The sequence below is a fragment of the Ammospiza caudacuta genome, chromosome 1 (genome assembly GCF_027887145.1).
Source record: "Ammospiza caudacuta isolate bAmmCau1 chromosome 1, bAmmCau1.pri, whole genome shotgun sequence".
NCBI lineage: Eukaryota > Metazoa > Chordata > Aves > Passeriformes > Passerellidae > Ammospiza > Ammospiza caudacuta.
In genome coordinates this window covers 95,079,690-95,092,226 of record NC_080593.1, presented here as the reverse complement: position 1 = coordinate 95,092,226, position 12,537 = coordinate 95,079,690, and the positions used below count along the sequence as shown (strand labels likewise).

At 41.2% G+C, this 12,537-nt stretch overlaps 1 protein-coding gene across 2 annotated transcripts; it reads right to left on the bottom strand.

Annotated features, from left to right (window-relative positions):
• Positions 1–5,216: 5,216 nt before the first annotated feature.
• C1H6orf62 (chromosome 1 C6orf62 homolog) lies at positions 5,217–12,447 on the bottom strand. 2 transcript variants are annotated; one of them, XM_058808062.1, is made up of 6 exons: positions 10,255–12,447; positions 8,276–8,452; positions 7,592–7,714; positions 6,742–6,876; positions 6,127–6,253; positions 5,217–5,939 (listed from the first exon to the last, which is right to left on the bottom strand). In XM_058808062.1, the coding sequence occupies exons 1-5, from the start codon at positions 10,381–10,383 to the stop codon at positions 6,128–6,130; spliced, it is 690 nt and encodes a 229-aa protein (XP_058664045.1). In that variant the 5' UTR covers positions 10,384–12,447; the 3' UTR covers positions 5,217–5,939; position 6,127. The 2 variants fall into 2 exon arrangements, with proteins under 2 accessions (XP_058664045.1, XP_058664040.1); XM_058808057.1 differs by having other exon boundaries at positions 5,217–6,253.
• Between the last annotated feature and the right edge of the window lie 90 nt (positions 12,448–12,537).

The window sequence follows — 12,537 nt, the reverse complement described above, 5'->3', positions numbered from 1 at the left end:
TGTCCCTTACAATAGACTATTCAGCACAGTATTTTAGAACTGCCTAATTAATGAGAGGGACATCATTAACATGCAGGCCAGTTATTTCAGAAGCAGTTAATTAAATGGATTATTTTAAGACAACCTTGTCTGTTATCCTTCACCCGCAGCAGTACGTTGACCTCATAATTTATTTCAAAACTGAACTCAGGTGCAGAGATGATCTTAGAAGGAATTGACACCATTGAGCTTGCCTAGCTTTGAGAGTAAACTGTCAAGCATCAGACTTAATACTTGGAAGTGTTCTTTACTGATTTCACTCTAGCCTACATGTGGAAAACTCTGTATCTTACCTTAGCTGAATCTCAAAGTAATGGAAACGAATTACTGTAATAAGGACAAGTGGTACATGGCTCCACCTGGCATTAGAACAAACAGACCTCCTGTGGAGCTGACCTGGTTCCATCACTGCAGATTTAGAAATAATTCCCTTACAAGCAAGCAAATAATGATTTCATGAGCTCATCATGTGAGTCTTAGTAGTATACCAGATTACATATCCAGTAACTGACAGACAACTACAAGTTCCTGCTTAACAGCTAAAAATGAGACCAGCCCTCCCATATTGCAGTTTGTTGTATTTTGGGGTTTTTCTTTTAAATATATCAAACACTAATTATACTTATGTCTAGATGTCTGTTCTTACAGAAGCCACATAAGTGGCCATTTCATGCCACATTTCAGTGGTATGAAATGTTGAGGAACAGTTGTCTCTCTCAGGAAAGTAACTTCAGCTTCCCACTTCATGCAGTACCCTGTCCAGCCAAGTGTTTCATGCTGGTTTCACACCCCAGCTATTGCACAAACGTTTTCAGACTGACAGCCATGGGCTTGCACCATGTACAGCTGTGCTTTACAGATGCCTTGAGAAAATAAGGGATCAGAACAGACTTGTTCCCACTGGCATTTGAAACCAGATGCTGATGGGGGTCCAGATGCTGATCAGGGCAGATACAGATCACAGATGAAGATGCAGTGATAAGGGGGTTAGTCATTAAGGATTACAGCTCTTGAGAAGATGTCAGTGATAAACTAGGGAGAAGATAAGGAAGGGTGTCACTGCTGAAACAAATGTTGAACTATCAGAATTCCTTCTAAGTCTTTTAGGTCAAGCCACCCATCACAGGATTCTCACACTGAGCTGCTGGTTTACAATTCTCAAATTCACAAACCACCACCTAATAGGGATGGGGCAGGGAGGGCAGGGATGTCAGGTGAATTAGGCTGTTAAGTAACTGTTCTGAACAGCAGTTCAAATCTTTTCAGCTTCATTGACTGGCTCTGAGCCACTGCCAGGGCATATGGAACAATTTCCCACTGCATTATATCATTCACAATTTTAGAATTTCCATCTCCAAAAAAAAAAAAAAAAATTTAGGCAGAACTCCCCAAACCTCTTCTTACCTCATTGTCTCCAGGAATAAAAAAAAAACCACTTACATGCCTATTTTGCTACTTGAGTTCAGGGCCAACATGATGAGAGTTATCACCTTCATGATTCTACAATGCATTCACTGAACCACTGCTACCACCAGACCAGGATCCCAAGCTGCCATGGCTGTGGGACACAGCAGCATACAGTTATACAGTTCTCGCTTTAAAGAGAATAAATTACCTGCCGCCTTTCATCAAGCAAGACACATTTGCTATCCTTCAGGAAAAACACCAAAAATAAATGAACTAAACAAAAAATAGCCCTATTTTTGTTTACTAAGACAGTACCTGGGGCTTGTAACTCTAGTGAAATTCTGGATCTTCGATTTCTTTTTCTTAAAAACAGTAGTTGCTTGAATGGATTTCCAGAGTCCAGAACAGCAATTTTTTCAGTGGGTGCTCTAGCATACAGTAATTGTGCTTAAATTAAGGGACCTTTCCATACGTAAATCCTTTCCAAGCAGAAGTAGGCCACAGATATCTTCAGCCCTAAAATGCATTTCAGTCACCCAAGCAGAAGAGAAATTACACTTAGCTTCAGTTAACCTGTAGAGCTGACACAGCCCTTCCTCTGCAGCATCTGCACTGCCCAGTGAGCCTGGTGAGCTCCCTCCCAGCTGCATGCACAAAGCAGAAAGCAGCACCTACTGCTGCAGACCTGAAGGGTTTAATAATGTTTTGTCTCATTGCTTCACTCCAGAAAGCTGTTCCAGAGTCTGCAGGCTTACACAGCTTGTGAATTTACTGCCACAATAAATGCAAAATGAAAAATCTGAGATGATTTTCCGGGATAATAAAAGTAAATAGCAATTAGGTAAACTCACATGGCATGTCTGTCTGCTTAGTGAATGTAAGTGCACTCTACCCATTCTTGACTTCAGCTATCATGCTCAATGGCAGTAACATTTATGCAATATTAAATGAAGCCTCCAACAGTCCATTAGACTAATATCACTATTAACAGGCAAGAAACCCTTCAGTGACTCTTCTCAGTGTTCAACCCCCCAGATCCTGATTCAACATAAGCTGGTGTTCAGTAACTGCACGTAACCTAAATGACTCAGCACACGAGTGCAAGAAAAAGCAGACTTCTCCTGGCAGCAGAACAGGGTGGGAAGGGAAGGAAGCCTGCAGAGCTCACAGGCTGCAAGTATGTGCAATGACCAAGCGTTGATAGCATTTGTGTGATGCTTTAAAGTAATTTCAAAACTAATCCATTGCACCTTATGTGTCAAGGGAAAGATGTGGTCATTCCCAAGGATCACAGCCACTTATTGTAGTGCAGGCTGATCCTCAGGTTTGTATTTTCAAAGTACAATTAAACAGGTCTTTCAGAAATGTCAGTTTTTTTAAAGTCTAGGTCATTTTACAAGTTCCAATTTTCATCTTTCCACCTGCTGTTCTTCTAACAGACTTAACATTTTGCAATGAAAAAAATGAAATTGCAACGAGAGATCAGTACCTCTCATCTAAAACTTCCAATGCTCAGAGATTAGTAACCAATTTTTTCCTTTTTTTAAGAGAAGCGCTGACTAACCCCAGTGTTTCTACTACCTGATATTAACACTTAACATAAACTTTCATGTTTATAAAATAACACTAAAGCTATAATATAGCTTTTGAGAGGGAATTTGAACTTTGAGATACACATGACAAAGGGCATCAACTGCCAACTAACTACAGGCCTGTTGCATTTTGACAGTACTTGTACAGCAGTTCTGTACGAGTTCTCCATCTTACCTTATTTTGCTAACTCTTGCACAGCTGAAGAAGCTTGACAAGTGAAGAGAAGCTTCATAGTCATGTACAGACTATAATATTTAAGAAGCTTCTCATCACCCAGGAAGCACCTGACACAAGCTTCCCTTCACCAGACAATTCACTAAGATGCATTTAATATTTAATGGTCTTCTGTTTACTTATTTTATCCCTGCCCCCCTGGCACTTACCAAGGTCTCATGACAAATCCTTAAGCAACAGCCCAGTTGAACTCCCATACTCAGGTGCAATAATAAGTGTATTTCAATTCTTGGTATTAGTATGACCAAGGGAGCCACACAAGCAGTTGACAATAGGCAGTAACTAAAATTCTTGTTAGAGAGCCTTTCTGTATTTACAAACAGCTCCAAAACTGAGGTGCACACCATCACAAACCGTGATATCTAAGACCTACATTTTGAAAAAAAAGACTACCAAAAAAAAAAAAAAGCCATTAAGCTTATATAAAGAGGGCCTGAAACCAAAAGCTAGATGTTATGAACTACTTCCATTCACTTCTGAAGGGCACTTTGCTATAGTAACTTAATGGAAGAATATTTTGAGATTGAACTGCAAGTTCCATTGACAAAGAGTGGAACAAGAATTTAAACTCTTCCCTCAAAAGCTGTCCTGTTTAAGGGGAGAGAAACTCTTCAAAGATGCCAAATGATACAAGAACAAACTCACATATTCCCCCACATTCTCAGCTCTGAAACCTGTTGATCCCTTATCTTTTTTTCCCACTACTTAGACAATGCAGATGGTTCTCAACTCACTTTGATAGTACAGCAAAAGAATAAGGTTTGCTAGCTGGGTAGTATAGACCACATTTAACAAAATTAGTTTTCCAATTTTTTGCTTCCTCTAATCCTGTGCTCTCCCAAGGAAGCACAGTATGGTTTGTCATGAGGAACAAATGAGCAGCCTGTCTTACAGACCCTGTACAGAACTAAAAAAGGAATCAAACAGAACCAGTTGTTTCCTGCAATACAGAGAATAAAGTTAAAATCTGTATGATTGCTGACACTTGGAAAGCAGTGTACACAGCCACTCAAACCAACATCTTGAGGCTTTTTCTAAGAGAGACCAGACTGAAGAAAACCCAAATACCTAATGCAAGAACTGTCATTTGTTTGGTAACCAAGGTAACTACGACCCTACTCTCACTGTGGTGAGATGATGTCCAAAATGACAAATTAAGAACAAAGGATGGCACTTACTAAACAAATTCTAAAATTCAGAAACTTAAATGTTCCTATGAAACTTAGCTCAAGCTTCATGTGGACATTTTGCATTATGTCTAACAGATCATTCAAAGAAGAGCCAGTTAAAGCTGAGAAATTTTCAGTACTATTAGCAGGTATGGTGGTTACTAAGTATTTTAGAAAGTCTTAGCATTATTTCTTTGTAACTTAAGACAACTATGAAAGTGAAGTTGGAACTTTCAGGTGGCGTTTTTGTAGGGTGTTTCATAGTAATCTGTAGGAACTTAAACCTTGGAAGTAAAAATACTTATGTACCAATACAGTAAGATACTAGTAATGCCATTATTTCTGACCAGTACTTTTCAAAGCATATGGCCCACATCTGCAAGAACACCTTTGCCACTGATCTTTGCTAATTTTACCATTTTACAGTCTGTACATTTTCAGTGTTTGTAGTGGGTGACACTTTTAAGATGCAAGATGCAACTAAGATTCAATTAATAGGATTTCCATAAATAAAACCAGCCATCTTTTACCTAATTTATTTAATTTTCAGTTTTTTCCAATTCCAAACAAAAGCTAAATACAAGTTTTAAACAGGTAAGCACTAGTTTTATCCAAAGGGAGTAGGCCTATGACGTTTTACTCCAGTAAAGTACTCAACCCTTAAGCAGAGCCTTCTTTGTCATCAAAACTATACAGTAGTCTTCCTTTTATCATTGCACAATCTTAAAATGTTCTGTCAGAACCAACTTTTGACACTCCAAACACTATTTTACATTGGTTTATAATGTCTATTCCAAAAGAAAGAAAAAAAACAACCTCAATGGGTTTTCTGTAAGAAATGTTTTAGAAACCAGTATTTCCTGCACAGTTCACCTGCAAGTTTACAAGTCTCAACTCTCAAGAAAAAATAATCCTCTACCAACATTGTTTCTGCAGCTATTATTTTACCTTTTTTGAGCTGCTTTAGCAACTTCAGACTCCAGGTCTGCCTCATCTGTATAAATGCATTCAACTCAAAAGAATACCTTCATACAGTTATACAGCAACTTGGGGAAAGAGATCCGAAACAAAAGTGCCAGTAAACTTAAGACATGGCCCAGCAAAATAAAAGAGGCAAAAAATGCCTATACATTAAATGAGATGCTTTTTTTTTTTTAGGAAGATTTCTTTCCCACACTTACTTGCTATTGTAATAGCCACTTCTTCGTTCATTAGAATGAATGATAGTGCTCGTCTATACAATCATGAACAGGAAAGCTATAAGGCTTTTATACCCGTTACATTCACTTCTCACCCTCAAATACTGATGGTTAACATTAGAGATGTTAGGGGGCATGACCAGCACAAATGGGAACACCACCACAAATGATCACCTTGTGCTTTCGGATACATTTGTTTCAATGTACAGTCCCTTCATTTCACATATCAGTAAGATGCTGATGCAGTGCAGAAGTGTGCAGAGCATCCTCTCTTTCACAAGGTCCATGCAGAAAACATCTAAAAAAAAAAATTGCAAAGTTCTGAGATACAAATGATTAAAAAAATCCAGGATGATCAAGTTTCACAATGTATAGTGTTCTGAACATGAGTCCATTTTCTTCTAAATTCTGAAAGAATGAAGTGGTGAGGAAAGTGAAAATCCACTGCTGCATTCTGTGATCTTCCCCATTTTGCTGGCCAGTACCTTACTCTGGCATGTAGGGACGGAGGTGATCCTCTATGGTACCAACCGTCCAGTGAGTGAGCTGCTCCTGTGGCAGGTACAGGCAGATGCTGCATAACTTGAAGATTGTAGCTTTGTTTTTTGGAGTCTAGAGGCAAAGAAAACACAAAGAAAAGTATTAAGCCTATAAGTTAACTCAGGACTAGTAGGCAGATCCCCAAAGACATTTAAAATTCACTACTTCATACACATAAACAGAGCTTAAAATTAGTCTGCAAATTCTAATGCATAAGATGTTTTCACTATTTTTCACTTGAATTATTTCCATATTGTCACCCAAACCAAACCAATGCTTTAATTTTTCTTAAACACAGATCTATTTCAGAACTTCTTAGATTTTTAATACAAGAACATTATGTGTTCTTGTTCTATGTGAACACATGTGTCCCATAGTTAGTTTTTGCACGAGTCCTATTTATAGTGGAAGTTTCCCCTGAAACTGCCAAAATGCAATCATGAACACATTATCAGTTTTTCTACTTGAGTACCTTGCAGCAAAATCACTGATGTTCCCAAGAAGAAAAAGCTTTTTGTGATTAAAATACACCTGTTAAAACAAGGACAAAAGAAGCTCACCTGCAAGTGCTGTCTGTCAATGAAGAGAAACACTGACTGGTTAGGGTTGTTGACAACAATTCCAGTCTTGTCCTTTCGGCTCAGAACATGCAGAAACTGTTTTTCATAGTCACCATGATGAAATTCAAACTTGGCCTACAGGGTGTTAGGGAGGGAAATAAAATATTTTTCAAGACAAAGCTCACGTGTAACCCATTAATCTTCTTCAGTCTGGGGCTTTACAACCACTTTTGTTCTTTCCTTTTCTGACCTATTCTGAAAAGAAGAAACTGAGGACCATGGCAGTGTCTTGACACAATTTAAAGAATCCCCAAATTTCATTCTGTCAACAATGACATCAGCCATTGCAATGACATATTAACAACTCAAAGGTATAACTTTACCTGCAGCATATATAAAACCCAATTTACCTTCCTATGGCAGAAGATCCCTGTGCAACAATTTATAATGCAAAGGTTCCGTCCATCGCACTCTTCAATCTAATCAAATACAGCAACTTGAATACTGACAAAACCTTAACAACACTATCACATTTAGACAAAGATTCAATTGTACTAAGAGGCACATCTAATCCACTCCTACAAACACAAACACACTGAATGCATTTATACATACGTGTCATTTGCAAAGGCCCTTTGGAAACTTACATTTTGGAAGGGCTAATACGACAGTGCATAAAGATAGGAGTCAGAATTTGGCATTCAGAACACTGACTGCTTTATAAATAAAAGCAGACAGCATATTTTTCTAACATCCACAGAACTTGCATACCTTATCAACTTAGTGGTTAAAGAGAACACTCCCTCCAGGAATAAGTTAGTTACTGAAGTCAAAACCCAAAACCAAATACCTGAACAGGCCTAAAGGGTTCATCAGACCCCTTCCACCGGGAGAACAGGAGACAGACTATCTTCTCAATATCATTACGAGGCCATAGAATGAAGTCCATCTCCTGGGTACAGCCGATCACATCCTGTGAGCAATAAAGTTCTTTAGTTACATTCCCTCCAACTGTCAAAGATACAGATAAGCAACTTATCTATACAGGCACATACTTGAGAGGTGATACTTGTACAACATTTGTTTGATTTTCCATTTGCATTACTCATACCACAGCTGAAGTCTTGCATGCCACTGAATTTAGTATCATTACCCACTTAATATAAACTACACCTTTAAGAAAACATTAGCAAAGACTGTCTGTCTTCCAACATTCATAAAGCAACATCCCTTAGATATACAGCAGGAGCTGTTGCAAGAATTATTAACACATGCCTTCTAAAGGACAAAGACAGCAGGATGATACAATTCCCATGGCACATCTCTGAATGAAACAAATGAAAGGTAAAACTTAAGAACTACATATTTAAACAGTTTCCCAACTATTATTACCCTACTGCTACTCTTCAAACCAGACCACATAAACACAGGCCCACAGAGCCCTCATACAGCAAATGAGAAAACAAAAAGGCTGAATTAGCCTTAGGATTCCCAAGGAAAAGCACAACTCAGCAAGGATAAAAAGGAGCCTTACCCTGCGCATGGACTGGTAGCGGGGTGCATGGAGCTGTACTACATCCTTCTGCAGTAGCTCTAAGGAACTTTCCAAAGAATAGCTGGAATCCCGCACACCTTTCAGGATATTTTCTTCATAGTTATTGGTCATGACTGGTATCACTTCAGATACTTCAAAAAGTGCTGACTTCTTCTTCTAAAAAGCACAGATTACATTAAGATTACAATCCTTTTTAGGAAACCATAGGTAACAGTCTATTTCAGGATTTGTGATTTTCCGTATAACGTATAAAATACACATCACACAGACTAGGACTTTGACACAAATCACTCTAAAATTCACATGCAAAAAAGTTCATAAATTAAACAGAATCAGACTGACAACTTCTATAAAAGCTGAACAGATTTTTGTAGTCTCCAAAAATGCAGATTTACATATCAATCTTAAAAACACTAAGATTCTATATAAACATTAACAGAATTACTCCTTTCATTAGAATATACAACTCTGGGATGACCAAGAACTTCTGCAAGCTTCTCTCTGAAAATCAGGTAACACCTTTTTTCTCCTTTTCAATTTTTGACAGTTTGCCTTTTATGAAAAGTGAAATCTTTCAATGCCACATTTGGTGACAGCAGGTGACTGAGATCCCATCTGAAGTTAGCTATAATCTTCTCAAAGGAGAACTATTTTCATTTGCTATGTAACTTTTATACTCACTACAAATATTTCAGCATCTTTCAAGCAAGGCCAAAACATTATGAGAATGTAAAATCTCTAAAGTTTATGTCTGTTTCTAACAGCTTTCTTACAGCGCACTGGAAGTCCTGACCTACTTGAGAGACAAAGTGCAGCTCACCAAATAATGCTCCCTTTCCCTTCCCCCCTATCAGAACACAGGTAACTATTTGCTGACCATGCTGACTTGAGCAATTCTCCTACTTTAAGCAAAATGGTATGGGATGGACATCTTCAGTTCACTGAGATGTAAGCAAATATAACAGGATTTAAAACAGGCATTTGCCATGAATTTTCTACCAAAAAGTAGTATCAATGTCCAACTAAAAGAGTTACAGCTGTGTCATCTAAGAAAATCTAATTGTTGCTACTGTTTAAACATTCATTTTTCTTACTATTACACAGCACCCAGAAATTATACCCCAATAAAAACAATCTCTGCTTGCACCAGAACTGACAAGAGCAAACTGAACTCAGAAATTTTAAAGAAGCTTTTCAAGGAAAAGCAAAATCTATACATATGAAGAGATTAAACAATTTCAGAGCTTATCTACATGCATTGTGTACTCTGTTGCCATTTGCTTCTACCTTAACTTCCTCATCATGTGTTCAGCATATTCAATTCCTCCCTCTAAGTACCCACTTCCCTTGACGTTCTGTGGATAAAAACTCTCCCACAACTGCGGGTCTATGGCTGGCTTTAGAAAGACGCAGCTCCCCACCCAGATGTGCGGAACTCAGCAGCAGAGGCGGCAGCCAAGCAAATGAAGATTTTCTCTCTGCCCTCCCCACTCCCTTTCAAGATGACCGCAGCAGTTCCTGCGCACTTGGGCCATTTCCACATCCCATCCTGCGACTCCTCCCTTCAGCTGCCAGGTCTTCCCTTCTGCTTTCACCAGATAAACACACTCGGCAATGGCCCCAGCCAGACTGCCTGCACAGCCCAACTGCTCAGAGCCAGCAACGGGGCAGGACAGACCCCAATTAGGCTCAACGATTCACAGTGTTAACTTTGAAAAACATCTACCCAATACAGGAGTTACTAAGTAACCATTTAAAGAGGCACTGGAACCCTCCTTCTGCCTTACAAAACACCAGGAGCCAAAATGACAAATATGAACTGAGTATGACAGCAATTAAAAAAAAAAAATCAATGGACTCTGTTAAGGATAAAACATTTGATGCAATCAGGCAGTAAGACTTTGCACAGAACACTTAAAACGCAACAAACACACAGACACACTTTAAAACCAAGTTACCTTGTCTTTGAACACAAAGGCAATGTACATCTTGAAGTCAAACTGGTCAGCTAAAGATTCTTTTTTCTTTCTAAGCTGAGCACGAAGTCTGTTCAGAGCTTGTTTCTTCCGGGAGTTTGGGTCCCCCATTTTGTAATATAGGTGGTACTAAAGCCTTTGGAAACTGTCGCTAAACTATGGGCACCTTTTCGTAAGACTTAAGTACAACAGAAACAAGTCGTTTGATTCCTGCTAATACAACTGAATAGATCAAACGCTAATGTAACCCAGAACCGTACCTCAGGCAATATTTTACGAGAATGTCATATTGGAGGGGTCAAGAAACAAAGAAAGTAGTTGTCCAGCCATGGCTGGACAAGAGGTTTTACAATGAATCAAGAAAAAATCCCCAAAGAATTTCGAAGAGAAAAATTTGAACAGTTTAGCTGCAGGAATAAGTGGGAAAGAATGAAGGAGAAAAAAAAGAAAATAAACCCCAAACAAATCTTATCACAATTTATGTGTACAATAAAAAGCAACTGGCACAAGCCCAATCCATGGGGGGTACTTTTGCTCTGCTTACAAAAAAAAAAACCCGAAGCTGAAATTACAAACTGCGTTCTACCCCAGCCAGATTCATGACTCTACTGATTATTATTCTCAGCCTTCCACTATTGCTATGTTGCCTGTCTTTTTCTTTAGAATTATTACACTTGGTGGAGAGCAGAGAAAAGGGTGCAAAGGAGGAGTGCACAACCCGGGAAGTATGACATTTCTCTGCCGCCAACAACAACAAAATCAACTACAGACAACACAGCGCTGGTTTGCAGGGGAGCAAAGAGAAAAGACAGCGGAGTCATTTCTAACTTCATCCTGCTCATCACTACCCTGAGGCTACTGCTGCCCAAGAGGAGAGGGATCATGATGGCCATTGACAAGGGGCGGGCAGGGATTCTGAAGGACAGTATTATCTCACCGAGAGACTTAAACCTGAATCAGTGCCCCAAGCCCGGGCTTGCTCCCCAGCAGTGGGAGCGCCCTACATCCCCCGACGCCTCATACACTCCCTGGGTTGCTGATCCCCCGGGGATCCTTCCCTCTCTCTCTCTGCTGCGAGCACGGTCAGCCGAGGCTGTGCATGGCCGGCGCTCTTGGATTCCCTTCGGCTTCTCAGTGCGCGCAGGGCGGCCGCGCCCGGGGCAGCGGGACACCCACAGCAGCACCGCCTCTCTCCCCTCTCACTTCATGGCTACGACTCGGAAAACATGGAGTACGTTCCGCTCCTGCTTTTCGGTGACTGATTTTTTTGCGAGGTTTTTGTTTGCCTTTTTTTTTTTTCTAATTGCAACCTAGGTTGCAATTATAAACCTCTAAATCACCCTCCCCCGAAAAAAAAAGCAAATCCCCAATTATCAGGTTATTTTCTTCCTCTCTCCAGGCATTTTTGCCCCTCGCCAGGTGTTTGATTAGTCGGGGTTAAAAAGTTTTTAAAAAGTTAAAAATTCGTCGGACCGGGTTAAGAAGAGGAGAGGGGAAAAAAGTATTTCTCCTCTTCTCTCCCTGGAGAGAAAGGAACAAAAAACCAAAGGAAAACAAAAACAAACAAAAAAAGGAACCCCTCCCAAAGCTTCCCCCCGAGTTAAGCAAGAGACTGAGAGGCTCCGACGAGAGCCCGGGACCGTGGCCCGCTCGCTACCCGCAGCCGGCGGGCGCAGGATGAGCAGTGGCGGAGGAGGTGGCGGCGGTGCTGGCAGCACGGAGAGGAGCCATGTCAAGATAAAGCCACGAAGCCGCGGAGCCCCCCCATCCCTGCCGCAGGGGACACGGTGACCGGGCCGCCCGCTCTGCCGCTGCTCGGCCCCGACCTGGTCCCCATAGTCTAGCTCAGCGCCCCGGGGCCGGGGAGTGGGGAAATGGTGGCGGAGAGAGAAGGAGAAGGAAGAGGCGACGGCGGCGGAAGGAGGAGGAGGAGGAAGAGGACGCTGTCCCTGCGCTAGCGGCTCCTACGGAGGAGGGCGGCGGGCATAGAGAGCTCCCGGAGCGGCGTCGGAACAGGACCGGGACGGCCGGGAAGAATGATGAGAGGGCTGAGGAGAGCCTCTTTTCGCCCAGGCGGTCCCGGGACGTCCTCGAGGGCGACGGCAGGAGCGGGCAGGAGGGAGCGGGAGTGCCTGTGCCTCGGCACGGGGCGAGCGCGGAGTGCAGCTGCGCAGCCACCACGGACCCCTCAAAATGGCAGCGCCTGAGTCACACAGGCACCGCCCTACCCGCACCGCCGGCGCGTACCAAGCTCTCGTGCCTCTG

Coding starts and splice junctions, on each gene's coding strand:
- C1H6orf62 (XM_058808057.1), bottom strand. CDS start 10,383: ATGGGGGACCCAAACTCCCGGAAGAAACAAGCTCTGAACAGACTTCGT. Junction 8,453..10,254: donor CCTTTGTGTTCAAAGACAAG/GTAACTTGGTTT, acceptor TGTGCTTTTTAG/AAGAAGAAGTCAGCACTTTT. Junction 6,877..7,591: donor AACCCTTTAGGCCTGTTCAG/GTATTTGGTTTT, acceptor AACACCCTGTAG/GCCAAGTTTGAATTTCATCA.